General features: G+C 38.0%; 1 protein-coding gene across 2 annotated transcripts in view; it reads right to left on the bottom strand.

Annotated features, from left to right (window-relative positions):
- The window catches only part of iqsec3b (IQ motif and Sec7 domain ArfGEF 3b), a 239,637-nt gene that overhangs the window by 65,627 nt on the left and 155,428 nt on the right, over positions 1-18,582 (bottom strand). For both annotated transcript variants that reach the window (XM_088646983.1, XM_088646984.1), the window contains exon 5: positions 12,864-13,025. In XM_088646983.1, coding sequence (XP_088503109.1) covers positions 12,864-13,025 — 162 coding nt within the window. The remainder of the gene's footprint in view (positions 1-12,863; positions 13,026-18,582) is intronic.

The following is an 18,582-nucleotide window of genomic DNA, read 5'->3' as shown; positions in this document are numbered from 1 at the left end:
AACAGCCAAATAATTTTAACTCTTAACTCCTGTACACCAAATTACCTCAATTTACTTCTGTAACTTTCTGGAATTTAATACTTTTTTTCAAAATAAATGATTGAATTTAAAGTTAAATAAATTGAATGAATGTAATTCAGACATTACTTTTTCTATTTAATTTTATTATTATTTTTTGGATGGTTTGTCACTGAAATTGTCAATAGTTTCTCTTCTAGTTGAGTATCATCAATACTTGACTATTTCTTTTTACAACCTTTGTAACTTATAAGGAAAATAAAGGCCTGTTCACACACTCAACAGATAGAGCTTTGTCAGAGCCATTTGTCTTTTAGGAAGGGTAGAAAAGGCAGCAAGTTTCTTTGTGTCTTACATGTGAGCTTGTATAAGCTGAAGGAGTGCACCTCTCACTGACACCAGTACACGTTCACAGTTGATGGCACAGGAGTCACTGATGTTGTCCAGAAAAACCCATGCAAACTAAAGCCAAAAAAAACCCAGTGGTGCCCAGCCAATTCCATGTTGTCACTTGGGGAATAAACAGTAAAGCACCTTAATATGAGATAAGGTCCAGGCTCTCGCTGAAGATGACTTGTCTGTGAGCATCAACTTGAATGAATGGCTTTACTGATTAATCCAGCAGGATGCCTCCATTAGATGGGTTAAAACATAATATTTAATCAAAACTAAGGTATAAACTTACTAAGAGCTGGTTGAATGGACTATTTTTTCAATTGATGGATAATTATGTTTCCTGTGTTTTGGTTTAATGTACATTTAAAACAGTGAAGATAATTAACTTCCCTTTTCTGTAGACAGATACTGAATAATCCTTTTAAATAGTGACAGGACAGCATTAAGTTTCCTCGTTGACAAATATCACATTAGTAGTGGCCTGCTATCCTGAAAAATGGGTATATGTATAAGAAGTAAAGAAGATCATTCTTCCAAGAAAAAAAATGTGAAAGCAAAAACAGTAAGCAAGTTCAATGCCCCAAATGAATAAATAAAACAACCTAAATATTTTATTGTGTGTTGAATATGAAGTAAACTTGTTGTGAAAAGCAAAAATTGAAACACAGACAAAAAACTCATAAAGTGTACAAAAATAGACTCCTTTCCATGTCATACATGATTAGACATTTGATGTGATTTTTTAAAAATCTGATTTATGTAGCCAGAATCTATGGAATCATTTTAGTGCCACAGAGAATAAATGTTTTTTTGCTTACAAGATGGTTTACAAGATGTATACAAAACAAAAACTTTTTGTATTTGTATGAGAAAGTATTGCATTTAAACAAGATACTTTTTGCATTTATATGAGAAAGTATTGCATTTAAATGAGATATTTCTTGCGTTTATATGAGATAACATTGCATTGAAATGCAATGATTAATTTGTGAACAATATTGCCTACTATATTCATATCTTGCATTATACAGTACTGTATATGCAATAATATTGCCCCATGCAAAGTTGTATTAACAACAGAAGAATATCGTCACACTTCTCTTTGTGCAAAATAATTCTAAGCTTGTAAGATCATACCAATCTTACAAACAAGACTGCTATTAAACTCCCAAAAACCAACGAACACCATGGAAGCCTTTTATACCCCTAAACATTACCTATATCAATCACAACGTGAGCATGTGAAATTAACCACCATCAGTAATCACATCAAGTATCAACTATTTATCCATTTAAAAGGCCTTAATGGCCTCTAGTGGCAGGTCAGTTGATAAACAGACCTCTTAAAGACCAGCCTGCCACAAGTGCTTAACTACAGTGGCTATGAAAATTATTCATCCCCCACCTGACTTTTTTTTATATGTTTTTGTGTTTCAATATGGAATCATAATCTAAACTGGGAATTTTTGCTCTTGTGTGACAGAAAACACTCTTTACCATTTCAGTGAAAACAAAATTCAACAGATCTTCCTAAATTAGTTGTAAAAATATAAATAATATTATTTATTAAATAGAATTTTGTCCATTCTTTTTTGCTCATTGCTCATTCTCGGGTGGGATGGGAATAGCAATTTTCACCTGGGATCCAGCTACAGCTACTTGGATTGAGGTTCGGCTTTGACTGGGCCACTCCAGAACATTGACTTTTTTAAACTAGCGTGCTTTGGCTATATGTTTTGGGTCATTGTCCCACTGGAAGATGAATCTTCTCCCAAGTCCCATGTCTCTGCATATAGCAGCAGGATTTCTCTGTACATTGCTGCATTCATTTTTCCTTCTGTCTTCACTAGTCTTCCAGGTCCTGATGCAATACATTTTCTCCATAGCATGATACTACCATTAGAATTCTTTACAGTAGGGATGGTGTTCTCAGGATGATATTCGCTGTTATGCTTTTGGCACATATAGCGCTTACCATTGAGGCCAAAAAGATCAATTTTGGTCTTGTCAAAGCATAGAACCTTCTTCCACTTGGTCTCAGAGTTTCCCACATGCCTTCTAAAAAAATGTAATCAAGATTTGATGTGAGTTTTTGTAAACTCCCCCATGAAGCCCAAATTTGTAAGGCACCCAGACAATTGTCATTTGCACAGTTTCTCCCATTTCAGCTATGAAAGACTGTAATTCTTTTAGAGTTGTTAAAGGCATCTTAAAGGCCTCCCTGACTAGTGCTCTTCTTGCCTGGATACTCAGTTTTGGAGGAAACCCTGTTCTTCACAGTCTCACAGTTGTGCCATATAAACTGCAATTCTTCATAATTACTTTACTGTGCTTTGGGGGATACGTAATGCCATGGAATTCCCCCCATTGTTGCTTTTAAAATAACCCAATCCCAGATTTACTTTGAAAGTTCCTTTTCAAAAAAGACATTTGGTTGCACCAAAGCCTATTTACTGTAGCTGTGTAGGTCACAGTAAAGGGGGTGAATACTTATGCAATCACATTTATTTCTGTTAAAAAACAGAGTATTCTTTTTGACATTATAGAGTGTTTTTGTCAATCAATGGAGAAAAATCCCATATAAATGCATTGTGATTACATATTGTAAGACAGTTAAACATGAAAAAGACCAAGGAGGGTGAATACTTTTGATAGCCACTCTAAATAATAAGTTAAAGGAAATAGGATCAAAGATATAATAAAAGCCCTTGAAGCCCTGAAAAAACAGATGTCCAACATGTAAAAAAAAGAATATTACATAATTGTTCACTTTAATTCCTCCAGCTCCAAATAGATTTCAAATTTGTTTTTGTTTTTTTCTTCTCTAATCAGAACTCTCAGAGATTCACTTTTTAAAGGTAAAGGTGGACAAAGTCACCTTGAAAGTACTTTTCCTAATATCGCCTTCCCTTTTGTGCATTGCTAAAGCTCACACAGCACACTGTGTAATTTCTTAGAGGCAATCGTAGTCTTTTTTTCAGTTTAATCAGGTGGTTTATATTCACCACCAAAAGTCTGAAACATTGTGTATTATCTTGGAAGTGAAAGAAAACGATGCCAGCAGGGCAAAGTGAAAATTTCCAGATGAGGCTTTAAAAAAAGGACTACTATATGTCTTAAGCATTATCTACATATTTTTACACCTTTATATTTAAAATATAATTGCAATGATAATTTTTACTATTTTCAAGAAGAGTTCCCTCTTAGATGGACATTATACAGTATATTTAATGCCGTACATACTCTTAAAAGGAAAGAAAGTGTTGTTAATTGACTTAAGCTCAGCATTTAACATCATCATACCCATAAAACTTGCTACCAAGCTCAGAACACTGGTTCTAGATACCACCCTCTGTAGCTGGATCCTAGACTTCCTAGGCAGACCCCAAACTGTCAGGACTGGCAACCTCACCTCCAACACTCTCACCCCACTGCTTTACTCCCAGTTCTCCCACAACTGTACTGCCAAGTTCAGCAAAAACACCATCATCAAGTATGCTGACAATACCACAGTCGTGGGCCTGATCACTGACAACAATGAGACTGCCTACAGGGAGGAGATAAAACAACTTGCAGACTGGTGCTGAACCAACATCCTATGTCTCAACATTAGCAAAACCAAAGAGCTGATCCTTGACTTCAGGAGACAAGGAAAAGTCCACTCCCCCATCTACATTGAAGGAACTGCGGTGTAGATGGTGAATAACTTCAAATTCCTAGGTGCTCACATCTCTAAGGACCTCACATGGTCACTAACACCTCCAGTCTCATCAAGAAGGCACAACAGTGGCTGTACTTCCTGAGAAGGCTGAAGAAAATACACCTGCATACATGGATCTTCACCAGCTTCTACAGATGTATGGTGGAGAGCATACTAACCAGCTGCATCACAGTCTAGTACAACATCTGCACCGCATCCGACCGTAAGGCACTACAGCGGGTGGTCAAAACTGCCCAAGACATCATCAGGAGTGACTTACCATCCATCCAAGAAATCTACAACACCAGGAGTCTGAAAAAAGCCACTAAAATTATGTCTGATCCCACTCACCCCAGTCATAGCTTGTTTGTCCTCCTACCATTTGGTAGAAGGTTCCGGTCACTCCAGTCGCACACAACAAGACTCCAAAATAGCTTCTTCCCCAGAGCCGTCAAGCTGGTGATGCCCCCACTCCCTTCCATCATACTATGATCTCTCCTCACTTCTTCCTGTACCCACAATGACTGTACTCCTACACCACTTCATACATGACAACTGAATGTAAGCCAAAATTATACTTAAAACTGTACAAGTTGTACTCTTTAATAATCACCGTTTTATTTTTGCACTGTTCACTGTATTGCTTTTGCACTGTTTTTGTCCTGTTTGTATACTTTTCTCTGTTTGTGTATTTGCAGTTTTTGACAATTTTGCACTTGCATCATACTGTTGTTTACACTGTTGTTGTTATTGTATTTCTGTCTATTGTCTTGTCTGCTGTTCTACATATATATTGCACCTGAGAGACTAATGATAAACACTTTTCACTATACTATTGCACCTGTGTAAGTATGATGACAAATAAAGTAATACACACTGGGTAAATGTCCCCATCTTTAAAAAAATACAGTCAATATAAAGGAGTTATCACAGAGTAAAAATGGGTGTAAGGCAACAGGTGTCAGGGAGTATTTTGACTTTACGTTTGCATAGAATTGTCAGTATCTCCATAAGGATTGGACCCTTTTTCTTTAAGTAGGCAATTACCACACCGTTCAAAGGTGAAATGTGGGATTGTGAGACATGGCTAACAAGTCTTTAGACTGAGAGGTGAGGGGAGGGGAAAAGAACAGGGTAAGAAGAGACAGTGCATCTTTACATCTGCATGCAGCCAGTGCATTAATTAGAACAAAAAACCTCTGGCTCTGCAAAAACTCAAAACATCCACCTCACCCCCATAATGTGTTTGGAGACAAGGTTAGAAAAGGTCTTCACAAGCCCTAGTCAGAGGACTCAGACAACAGACAGACATAGGAAAATTTGGTGCGATTCAGACTGCACCACTGGACACAGGAGAGAACTTGGATACCAGAAAGAGCAGTAGAGGAAGACTCAAGAATCATCTTCCCCACACACCACCTGATACAGGACTCTGAGCAAACAGGGTACAGGGGAACATACAGTACATGTAAGGGACAACTTTGCTTGGGACATTAGGAACTGAAGAGGATGCCTAAGAACATTGGAAGACTTCACAGGGTTTCTTGAATATGGCAGAAGGCAGCATGTCAAGTCACTGAACAGAGCTGTTTTTGGAGAAGAGCACTGTAGGACTGCTGCTTTGGGAGAGTGGGTTTTGGTAACTGGGTTCCATGGCGTTTTTGTGCTGATCTCAGTGTGTGCCCCTTGTGGATATTTTGTACCATGTTCTTTGTGTCAGTAGGCAGAAATAGATATTGTAACTGCTAGATTGATTGCCTGTAATAAAAAAGCGCTATGATGTAGGATACCTGTTATGTGCACTGGTGGTTCTGGGAGATGTTGGGGGGGGGGGAAGGAATCTTATAATTGCTAGATGGCATATTCAGCTACAAAGTTTAAAATCAGGTCCTGCATTTAAGGGCCGCCAACCATGATAGAGTCATAGTGTTAAGGGAAGTTAAAAATTATTATATGAAAAAGGGAAAGATTTAATATTTGGCTTTTTGACTTTCTATTTCCACCATTTGAGCACTTCACTTAGGGGTTTCATGCTGTTAGAAAAATGAATTTCTTCATAAGAATATACAGATTCTTTTTTCATATGCTGAGTGATATTTCAACATTCTTAAAAGCACTTTGAGGAACTCTTCAATCCGGTGGACAAGCCCTCCTTTCAGGAGGCAGTGCAGGAAGTCTCTGATGGGACCAGGTTCATTGCTGTGGTTGAAGTCACTTCAGCGATTAAATAGATCAGTAATGCTAGGACTGCAGTGGTGAATGAGATATGGCTTGAAAACGCTGGGGACACTGTACATTGTTGGGGTGTTGTGGTTGCGTGCCTCTTCAATGTTGCTTGTAAAGTGGGGACAGTGCCCCTGGATTGGCAGATTGGGGGGCTGGTCCCCTGTTACGTTCAGTTTTTTTTTACTCCCCCCCCGTGCGGGGTCCATTTTTGGAGGTGGGTGTGTCCCTAATTTGGCTCTCTTTATTGGGGACATAACATATTATATACATTACATATATGTTACATATTTTTAACAAGGGGGACTCAAGGGTACTGTATATTCCACCAACAGAGGGTCACACTCCGCAGCCTCCTTGGGACAGCCTATGCCACAGTGCTGGAATGGAGACTCTATCCAATAATCAAGTCTCAGATACAGAAGAAACAATATGGATTCTGTACTAGCTGTGGAACAGTAGACCAACTCTTTGTCTTCACATGTATATTTGAGGAGATATGGGAGATTGCCACCCCTGTCTACACGTTTTGTGGTCTTGGAGAAGGCTTACAACTGTATACCCAGTTGTATTTTGTGGGAAGTGCTGCAGGAATATGGGGTGCCGGAGCAACTTCTGTTAGCCATCTGGTCCATATGTTTGCAGAGTGAGAATCATATTCACATTCACGGCATTAAGTCGGTGGGTGTTGGACTCTGCCAAGGGTGCGTCTCATCTCCTCTCCTGTTTGTATTTTTTCATGGACAGGATATCAAGGTGCACCCAAGCTTTGGAGTGTATCCAGTCTTGAGATATGAGAGTTGCATCTCTGCTCTTTGCACACTGTAGAGATTTGCAATCAAGTGTGACACAGTTGGGATGAGGGTCTGCACCTCTCTGAGGTAATGGTTCTCTCCCAGAAAGGAGTGGCTTCTTTCTTTAGTTGAGAGCGGAACAGCTGCCCCAAGTGGAGGAGCTTAAGTACCTGAGGGTCTTGTTCACAAGTGACTGTAGAGGGGATCGTGGGATTGACCAGCAGATTGGTGCAGTAGGTACAGTAATGCAGATGCTGTACCGAACCATGGTGGTGAAGAGGGAGCTGAGTTTTTCAGATACAACTCTTGGTTTTCTGATCGATCTACATCCCCATTCTTACCTATAATTACAAGCTTTGGGTATTGACTGAAATGTGCTTGGCCACGAGGCATTTAAGGCATCTGGTGAGGATGGTGAGGATGCACCTTGGCACCTACTGCTGGGAGTGTACTAAGCACAGCCCAATGGGAAGAGACTTCAGGGTAGACCCAGGACACGCTGGAGGGATTATATCCCTCAGCCGGCCTGAGAGTGCCTGGGAATCTATTGCTTAGACTTGCTGAGGAAAGGGGAGTCGGGACTGCCCTGCTGAGCCTGTTTCCACCGCAACCCTCACCAGGAGTAAGCAGTGAGAAAATAGATGGATGGAAGGATAACAGCCTAACCTGGCACTTTAAACTTCATGTGGATATGTCTGTTTTTTTTTCACCTTCCAGCTACCTTCCATTTTTCTCCTTAATACATCACCAACACCAGGTAACACATACATTAAAATCAGATTAATAAACCTTGGCCACAGAATGACTGCCATTACTCCTGTCAGCAGTTGGGTGTGTGGTATTTTTATGGTAGCAAAAGTAATTTACTGCGATCAGAATTGCAATGGATTATGAATCAAATAAGAATTGTGAATGCAAATTAATAAAAAGTGATGGCTGCAACAGTATTTCATGATAATGAAATTACCATGGAAGTAAACCCTATTTATAATATTGAAAAACCCCCATAAAACCAACACTAACATCCACCTCTTTGTCCAATGTTTTATTTATAAATCCACTAAATTTTGACTTGTAGCCCATGTTTTAAACTTCTTGCTGACAATTCAATGTGGATATAAGGAGTAGCATGATATTTTTTGAATTTCCCTTTATTTGCAATTTCACTTGTTAACTGTTAAAATGTAATTCCCATCTGAATCTCATTAAAAACATGTACTCATGTTAAAAGGAGCAGAATGTGGTGCGAGGCACAGTGACTGACCTGTTGTCATGGTAGCAACATGAATCCTTGATGTGAACACAGAGCTGGTGAGGATTCTTTGAGATCTGAACTGGAGAAACTATAGTGAATGCTTATCAAAGTAGTAACGACTAATTAAATGCTGTCACTGCAGTTCAGATGCCAATTCTAATGTTTGATACATTTTTAGTACTTCATAATAAAACATTTGCTTGAAATCTGTCAGCTGAAAAAAAATTGTAAATTTTAATACCCATCCATAAAACCAAAAACTGATGGATAATCTAGAGTACTCTAAGCAAGCAATGCATGTTGTTTTATTTATTGCAGTCTATAAGAATGTCAACAAAATGTGAACGTAAAGTCCAAAATAAAAGAACTGTTAAACTGCAGTCAGTAAAAAAAGGCTTGAATAGCATTCAACAATAAGGGCTGAAAATCTCTTTTGTTTAGTAAGATATTGCTATATTATCATTATTGATGTTGCTATAACAGCAACTTTTACAGACATAGTATCCAAATATATGAAATGTTAACATTTAAACTGTTTGGCACATAGCTAAATATATTTTGAAGTGCACAATTAATTGTGACCCTGATTGAAAATCACTCCTCTTCAAGCTGCATGTAATAGCCCTTCTGACAAGAGTAGGGTTAGCATTTTAAAGTAAATTGCTTTATTTCTGTGTGAATGACTACATTTTGTCAGAATACAGAATAGTCAACGGGATAGAACATAAATGTCAGAGAATTTATAAAACAGTTCTTGAATTTACTTTGACATGTGACTGTTAAACTGGATGTACCTTGGTCACAAGTGATGTACCTGTCCCTTAACATACTGACGTCACAAACTCTTTACGGCGATAAGAACACATAAGAAGCCATGGATCTCTGGTTTTTGTACTGTCCCTTTGGGCTTTCATTTAACAAAATATTACTGTATGTATGGCCAGCAGCCATATCACCCATATCATATCACCATATCACAACTAGCAACCCACTGCAGCTAAGCAGGTGTGAGCCTGGTCAGTACCTGGATAGGAGACCTCCTGGGGAAATCTAAGGTTGCTGCTGGATGAGGTGTTAGTGGAGCCAGCAGGGGGTTCTCACCCTGCGGTCTGTATGGATCCTAATGCCTCAGTATAGTGATGGGACACTATGCTGTTGCAATGCTCCATGGGAAGCGAAGGGCATGACAAGGCACAGAAAGGCGTCATGACCATCCACTGAAACCAAGGAAGTCTCCAGTTGTGACGATTACTCGTAGCTCTGGACCCAGGCTTCTGAGGTCAAGAGATTGGGACTGCCCCAGTGTAACGGCTTTTCCACATCAAGTTCAACCGTCATCCACGGACAACCTACCATCACTGTATTTACGGGTGCACTGTAAATGTGCCAGTGCTGAAGTGGTCGGCACTGCTGTCTTGCAGCACTGGAGCCCTAGGTTCAATTCTGGACTTGGGATTCTATGTACCGGCATTTGTATTTTTTGCCTGTGTTTACATGGCTTTCCTCTGGGTGCTCCACTTTCTTCCTACAGTGCAAAAATATGCTAGTACGTTAATTGGTTTCTGGGAAAATTGACCCTGGTGTGAGTATACTTGTGATTTTGTGTGCCCTGTGATGGACTGGCACCAGGATGTATCCTGCCTTGTGCCCTTTGCTTGCTGGCATAGGTTCTAGCTCCACTTGGGCATGAACTGGGCCTGAATTGGATGAAGTATTTAGAAAATGGATGGATTTCTCATTTGTATCTGCCAAAGCTCTCTCCCCGAAAAGAGGACTGCAAATGGATTGACTATTGTCTTTATAAATCCTTTGAAAGGGTAACCTTAGAAAGAGAACACATTAAATCAACTAATCATATTCATGGCACTTTGTTGGGTCACAACTGTGTCACAAAAGACCGTTAGAGTTCAAAACTATACAAAGAAAATATAAAATGCCTTAAATATGATAACACCTCACTGTTTTTCTAGTTACAGTCTTTTAATGTTATCAGCTCTATGAAAATGGCTCCTTTTCAGCTCTGTATAATCGATATCTCCTCAAGAATATATTAATCATTCATTAAATGTAATTGTGCTCTAGAACCTGAATATGACATTTTGGAGGTCAAGTTGTGCCAATGACTAGTTGATACCAAAATCTTGTAGCAGTGGGGCTGAACGTTTAAAGTGTCTTCAGAAAATCAGTGGGGTGTAGTACTTTGGAGGTGGCAAGACGTAGGGGAGGGCCTGGATTGAAAACGAAATCAGAGTATACTCAGACTTTGTTCTTCTGACTTTTTTATGACCTGATTTTCCCTCATGCTCTTATTTAAGAAAGTTTCAAACAACATATACAATATGGACTGTTCTTCCCAGTAGGTTGGCACATACTATGTCTTTGAAAGAGTTGTCTTGAGCAAAATTCCTCAATCATAATAATCACAATAAATAACAGTAACAGCGGGCACAGTGCTAACTGTGAAGGGCTCTCAAGAATCACTCACAAAGCTGCAGTCGGTCCATTTCAGGGCTGATTAGCCCGAGCTGCTCAATGTCCCAATGTGTCTTTAATAACAAGATGCTGGCTACTAACGAAGTGGAAAGACTGAGGTCTCGGAACCTTCTGTGTTATTCTCTGAGGGTGTTGCCAATCCAGAGAAAGCTTCTGTGACATTTCGGTACTTACAAGCAATTTACTGGCACTCCCATTCACAGGCAGTTGTCAAACCCCCATGTTGCCTTTTTTTCTCTTTCAAGGCTTGGAAGCCATAATGCCACTGAAGCATGACTATCTAAAAAAAAGTTACCATTGAAGGAGAAGGTCTTGTTACATATCACACATGTAGGCGGATATTTCAAAGAGCTCTCACTTGTAGCTACATGGTTTCTTCTTCACTACTTCCTTTGCATGGTGCCTCCTCTGCATTATTCTTTTTTTAATCAAAACTGCTAACTTGATAGCTTGTGCAGTCACGCATCTTTTCATATTAGACATTTCCTATTACCATTGCTGCTGTGTGGTAATTACACACGGTGACAGTACATCTTAATGGAAGAGTGTACTGCCAGATTCAAAGAGGTTTTAATACAGAGGTGTCATTCTTCTGAAATTATTTTTGCCTTGCCTCAGTTTACTTAATCTTTCACATAAATCTCGGACTGTTTCTGTCCACTCAATGCTGCACTTTGGATTTGTTTTCAGAGTTGCTTCTTTCAAGTCTTATTCTAGACTTACTATATAAATCATAAAAATAAACCGATTGATAACATTTATTAGTATTATTTTAGTATTACATATGAAATATTTTTAGTATTACAACAGCAAAAAGAGCAGTAAAGAATCTAACAGATAATAATGGAAATTAAATATGCATATATAAAATCATGGGAATACAGTAGCTACTGTAATGCATTAAATAAATATTTCACTCAGATGTTTACCAATGAACAAACTGATAGGGAGCCGCAGGATGGCCAAAGATAAAGCACTATATTAAATAATATTAGGATAGATGAAGCAGAAGTGTTATGGTTATTAGAACCACATGAATTTAAGAAATCCACTCCGCTCAGTATTATACTTAATTGACTTTTGTAAAAACTCATTGAATTCTACATTGATATCCATCCATAAAAGGAAAGACAAAACCAAACAAAATGAATCTAGTCCAATAAGTTTATATTTTATTATTGTTATACACTACCTCATATTTGTCACATTCCACCTGGCTGTGTGTGGGAGAATCTGGCTTCTCCACCCTTTAAGTCATTGCTCTTTTCTCTTTATTACCTTAAATGTTCTACTGAGAGAGCCAAGCAACCAAAGTCACAGCATTAAAGATGTTCCTACTGTAGTATTAAAACATGAAATTCTGGAGACAGTAAGTCTGTTCTGTATGTTCCTTCCATTCTTGAAGTGAATGAAGTGACATTAGAGAACATTATACATACTAGTCTTCCAAGCTGTTTTTTTCTCTGGTATTTTAATATCTTGTGTAATGTGTCAGTAGTGAGCACACCCCAAAGAAAAAATGTGAAGCTATGTGTTAATTTGTGGGGTTATATTCATTACCATTCTCTAATTATGAGATTGCAAACCCTTACAGTATACAGTATCTAGAAGAAACCTTATTTTTAAACAAATAATGATGAAATCATCTCATAAGTCATACTCTTGGGGTCATGTTGTGTACTGTATTTCTGTTTTATACAGAGGCAAATGTACCAAGAATCATAAATAATAATCACTGTCTGGGTTGTTCATAAAATATATTCATGTTTCTTGTGTTCTATACTCAGAGCTTTTCCTACTCCTGGAGAAGGCACTTTATTTTTTGATGGGGATGAGAAAGCCAAATGTCTAAGACCGAGAAACTGCAGCAAAGCAAAAAAAAAAAACTTTTGAATATTCAATGTTTGGATGTAGTTAAAAGGAAGCTATGATTCATAACACGTTTTTTTTTTAGAGAACTCTTCTTCATTATTACTGTACTCACTCTAGAACATCTCTGTTGAATTGTTTCTTGCTGTTGCCCAGGAATTCGCCAATCATTTGGCGGCTCAGCCCTTTCCTCTGTAACAGGAAGTGTGCCACACCAATGGGAGTGTCCGGAATAAAGCCCCGAGAGATGAGGAACTGAATTCCTTTGTCCGGGTTCCTGTGAACAAAAGAAATGAAAATGAATTAGGCATATGCTGCCTTTTAATTTCTTTTTCAAAGTAGTTATAGTATACTTTAGTATTGTTAACTGAACTATAAATAAATAAAGCATTTATTCATAAAAGCAGAACTTTTGCCTAAAGAAAATGTATCTCCTAAGCACTAAAAGTCTTTATGACTTTTAAATATTCATAAACATTCATTTTAAAATGCATAAATTCACAGCAGGACATTTTAAGTCAAAAGCATTAAGACATGTACAGTGTAATACTGTTCAGTATTATATTAACAGATATACTGGTCAACCCATTAAACACTAGGTTTAAACATCTGTCCATCCATTCATTTTCTATTAGCTTTATCAAATATAGGCTCACTGGGATGTGTATTCAACTCAAAACAATAAAATACTCGGATCATATTGAATGAAATATGTCAGACAACAGGTACAATATTACAGTAGTGTACTATACAGTATATACTACAGTGCAAAAGACTTAGGCATTGAAAACAATCATCAGTTACCATATACTGTATGTATACTATGACTATCAACAATTTATTTATGACCACTACTATGTGTTCTATTTGTTTCGTAAACTTATCAGCAATTAATACATTATTTGAGATGATAAAAAAATCAAGCTTGTAATTTAGTCATCTTTAACTGACAATAATCAGAATGCATGAAAAATATATGAACTCAAGGTATAACTGTACTTAGGTAAGCAACTTGTAATGATGCAGTGGTGATTCCATCAGATTCATCTGTCAAATCTAATTAACTCATTGCCATTAACATCATTTCTTCCTTTTTGCACTTCCATTAATAAATGGTTATTTGTGATTATTTTGTAGTTACCGTATGTTTGAACTACAGAATAAAGATCTCACAGGATTAACTGAATTTCCTAAATGGAAGTTGGCCATAGAAGTATATTCATGCATAAAAAATGAAAAGTGAATTAACAGGACAATGCAAAGTCTCTCAGACTTCTGCATAGCAGTATACAGTATAAAGAATATGCTATACAATATACTACATTCTGTATATTCTGTGCATGAAAAGAAAGTACTTACTGTATAAGAGTCTTAATCCACAGTAATAAAAAAATGACAAAATCTTATTTGTAGCAGTTACACTGAAAATGTTTTGCATATACTGTACATATCAGAGATACAATTATAAATTGATTATGCTTATAATGATTTGTTATCAACTTGGTTGATCAACAAGAGATCTACTCGTTATAGTCTACTTGTGCACTGTGTGATAGTCATAGTGATGCATGCTTTATGTGTTTCGGATTTTGTCTCATTTCTCTGGTAAATGTTCCTCTTCACTTGGCTCTGAATTCTGCATGCCACATGCCATCCCAAACCATCTCACAACTGTTTACAATTTAAATTGAACAAAAATCTGTTTTTATGTGTGCAGTATGAGAACCTGTTGTCCTGCAGAAAATGAAGTGAAGTGAATATTGACTGTGAGTAACCAAACATACCAATGGCACAAATGCATTGTTCTCCTAATAAACAGAACATCTTCTCTGATTTTCAACAAGCATGATATTCAATAGGTTACCTGTGCTCATTGAACTCTCTCACTAATAAGGTGATTCAGTACTTATGCAAAAGTCATTAGACTGTATCACATCCATCCATCCATTTTCACATGGGGAGAATATACATCCGCCACGCAGACAGCACCCCAGAAACTGAACGCAGGACCCCAATGCTGCGAGGCAGCAATGACAACCACTATGCCACTGTGATGCCCCTGTATCACAGTCATGAATGGTAAATTAATCAAGGTTCAAGTAAGTAATCAGTGGTTAAGTAACATGAACACTGATTCAATTAGATTTTGCTTTACCATTGGCAACAACATATGATTAAAAGTAGATTTCTATGTAAAATGTCAGGCTAATGTCATACAGTTGTTAAATAATGCAAGATTATTTAAACAAAATATTCCGCCTCTTGGTATTCCTTGGTATTTAGTTGTCGGCAGTGACATTGATTGTATTGTATATGTAGCAGAGCTAGTTTGGGCACGGTGACGTCATCGCCCTCCCTGCACGTAGCAGGGACCTCAGCCACCTGGGTTGAGGGAGGTAAAGAATCGCTACTCCGGAGACCCGGTTTCACGCCCTGGTGTTGCGGGACGAACCGGCGGGATGGAGCTGAGAGTAGGTGTGCAATCCCCATGGCAATATGAGGTATTGGGTCTATCTGGCTGTTAACTTCTGGGAGTAGGCATTCTGTGGTGACAGTGAGGCCAATGCTATTTGATGAAAAGCCTCTAATGGCAATTACATTACATGTATCACCAATGCTGGTATGTGAGAAGACAGTGAAGTTTGGGCATAGGGAATGTGCATCAGAAGCTGTCTCTGAGAGTTTTAGTGTAAAGATGTTGAGGCTGGGCTCCAGAAAGTAGGAGTGTGATAGAGGGACCTTCACCCTTTCAATACAAAACATGAGGTTGGAGAAAGGGTCTAACTGGCTGCAGGCCTCTGACAAAGTGTGAGTTACGAGTAAAGGTAGTAGTTGCTGGGCATGAGAGAGAAGTGTGCCGGCAGATGCAAGTGAACAGGCTGTGATGCGAGAATGAGGAGACAGCAGATTGTGAAATGAGTGTTATGAGTCTGGGCGTGAGGTTGAGGTGCTGGAGAGTGTTATTAGTGTTGTGATTGTAAGACCCAGCCTGGTGGCACAAGGTAGAGATATCCGCGTCTGGAAGCAGTCCTGGAGGTCTGAGGGCTGACAGGTAGAAAGTGAGTGAGCCAGTAGCCCTTCCAAGAGAGCTGTGAGTAGAGGAGTGGGAGGCTCTGGGAGAGAAGAGAGAGAAGAGCAGGAGGCTCCAAGTGAGATGTCTGTGACATTGAGGGAGCAAGAGGCTCCAAATAAAAGAACAAGCAGGAGGCTTTGTGTACGGTGTCTAGGAGCAGTTAGGGTTCTAGAGATTATGAGACATCGAAGTGCAGGAAGTATCACGATGAGCAGCAGCCTTGGCCAGTGCCATGTCGGCCCGCCTGTAAGATATGGAAACCATAGAGTTGGTCCAACCAAACGTGAATGGGTAAGTTCCACTGCTTCTCCTTGAAAGGGATTATCTTAAGAGACAACAAAGACGCAGAGCTGAGGTTTATGGGTATCAGCGACATGAATTAACCTCAAGATGACCTCTTGGAGGAGATCATGAAAGGATGGTGGTGTGTATGAGTATGAGACTCTGGGCCAGAGAGTCTGTGAGCCGGAGGCTTGGAGAAAGAGTAAGACACTCCTCAGTTCTAGTTGTCCTGATGAGGCGGCCTCTCCTCTCGGAGGAGAGTGTGTATAAGGTGGAGTAAAAAAGGTGAAAAGGTTTCCCAACAGTCTGTGAAGGGTGTGCCTGCCTGTAAACATTGGACATGTCCCATGGCATCACAATTATTGTTTGAATACTATGAGAAATTATCAATTTTTAGCTTAGGAAGTTGGATACACAGAAAATGTCTTGTAAAAGAGTTTGATCTTATTTGATGTTTTTTTTCATATCCTTATAATTAAAATTAAGTATTGCGTTTTATTTAATGACAAGCCTCTAATGGCATTTTGGAACAGACATGTAGTCAGTCACCTTGAAATTACATCTACATCTGCCTTTCCTGTGATGCGCATGCTGTATTCCTACAAGTTTTCAATTGACATGCTTTGTACTCTATGTCTTAAGCTAAACACAATTAATCTAATGAGTTACTACACCTCCACTCTGTTTTTGAATGATCATTTTTGTATTGTCAAGGTCAGCATTCCTTTTCAGAAAACATCAACATACTCTTTCAATTTACATGTTTAAATAAAGTCATTAAGTTGCAGTCTGCTCATCTATACAAATCTGTTCTAAAAGGTTATATTGTGATTGTTGGGATTTGCTTCATCATAGTATCTGTTATTTATGTTTTGTTCTGAATGTTGATAACTGAACATGCAATTGTTAACATAATAGTTAATAGAGCTGTTCAGAAAACAGTAAAAAAAAACATTTTCTTTATTCAATATTTTTTTCAGAATTAAGCTCCACTAAATTTCAATGCAAACTCAAGCAAGTGCTTTGGCATGAGTATGGAGAACTGAATGTTTGAATAAGACATGACTACTGTATCTCACAAATACAATAGAAAAAATACAATACAAATACAATCAACATGTAAAAACTGCAGTTCCCTAGTAGTTCTGCACAAACCAACATCCAAAAAAAACCCGTATAGGTATAATGTATTTTACCATGTCAGAAAAAAAATATGAATAACCGGTTCACTTTGTGGCTTTATTTGGGATCCTTAGGAATTTGACATTGGAAAGTTGGATTAGAAATGCATTTTGTAACACAATAACCAATGCCCAATATTTGGCAACATCCAAAATTTAAATAAGCGAATGAAAACCAATGTAAGACATCTCCCATAGAGACATCATAGGTTGTACTATGATTTTTTTAAGCTGTGACATTTGTATTCATCTACTGTATTTACCAGAAGTCTCGATACTGTACATACAAAATTCCACACAGTTACAAACCCCAAGAATGACCCAACAAAACATTTCCATTCCCCTCACATCTAATCCAAACTTCTTTTTAGTTTTATTTTACACTTAAACCTTGGAATCCTTCAGAGCAGACACAGCTGACTAAACCAGCAACATTTCATTGGTAATGTGATGCTGCTGTGCATTAAGGGATGAAATGAGGCTAGTTTAACTTATCTCTCTTAATTACCTGTCTTAGGTGATTGAACTTGAGCTGACTCAGATTGAATTTAAATCTGTAGAACCTCTTCTGAAATCTGAAAAGGCCTGAGTTTCTTGCTTACCTTAAGCCTCTACATATGCTCTGCATGCAGCTCACAGTTAAAGGCATCAGAGCTAAGAAATTAAAAGGTGGAACTAATAATCCAGATTGTTTTACAAAGTCATGAGAGCGAATGCCTCTGGCTTTCAATTATTTACAGTTTTAAAATGTAAAATGTAGTCTAGCCTATCTTTCATGGGTGTGAGTCTGAGGTTCAGGAAAACTCATAAAATAAATTTAAGGATAGTCAAGTAAAAATGTTAATCATCTAAAAATTGCCACAACTAAATACATTCACTGGATATACAAGTATTCTAATAAAATAATATTAAGAAAACGTGAATTGCTGATTTTATATTTAAGTGAGATCTACAACCATACAGCCTCAGACTGAAGGCTTCTGCTTGGCTATAAATAGGAAGAGTGGAAGTGGCAGTTTGGTGGGTTTTTATTAAACTTTGATAAAACCCAGTGAAGACTGTAATATAACAAAAGGACCATATTAGGAAAAGTAAATCATATTCAATAGGGTAAAGAATAATGATTGTTCCCATAGAAGGCACAAGTTCATACAGCATAAAAAGAGAGGTTCCACAGTTCCCTAATTCAAAGAATGCAGTACTGCTTTGAAAAAAGTACAAATTTTACAATGTTATTGTTAACAATGAGAAGAAAACATCACCACAAACTGTGAGAACAAAATATCTACATAACTAAC

Source organism: Lepisosteus platostomus, chromosome 9, assembly GCF_059453375.1.
Source record: "Lepisosteus platostomus isolate fLepPlt1 chromosome 9, fLepPlt1.hap1, whole genome shotgun sequence".
Lineage (NCBI taxonomy): Eukaryota > Metazoa > Chordata > Actinopteri > Semionotiformes > Lepisosteidae > Lepisosteus > Lepisosteus platostomus.
The sequence above is the reverse complement of the archived record's forward strand: the minus strand, read 5'-3'. Positions and strand labels throughout refer to the sequence as shown.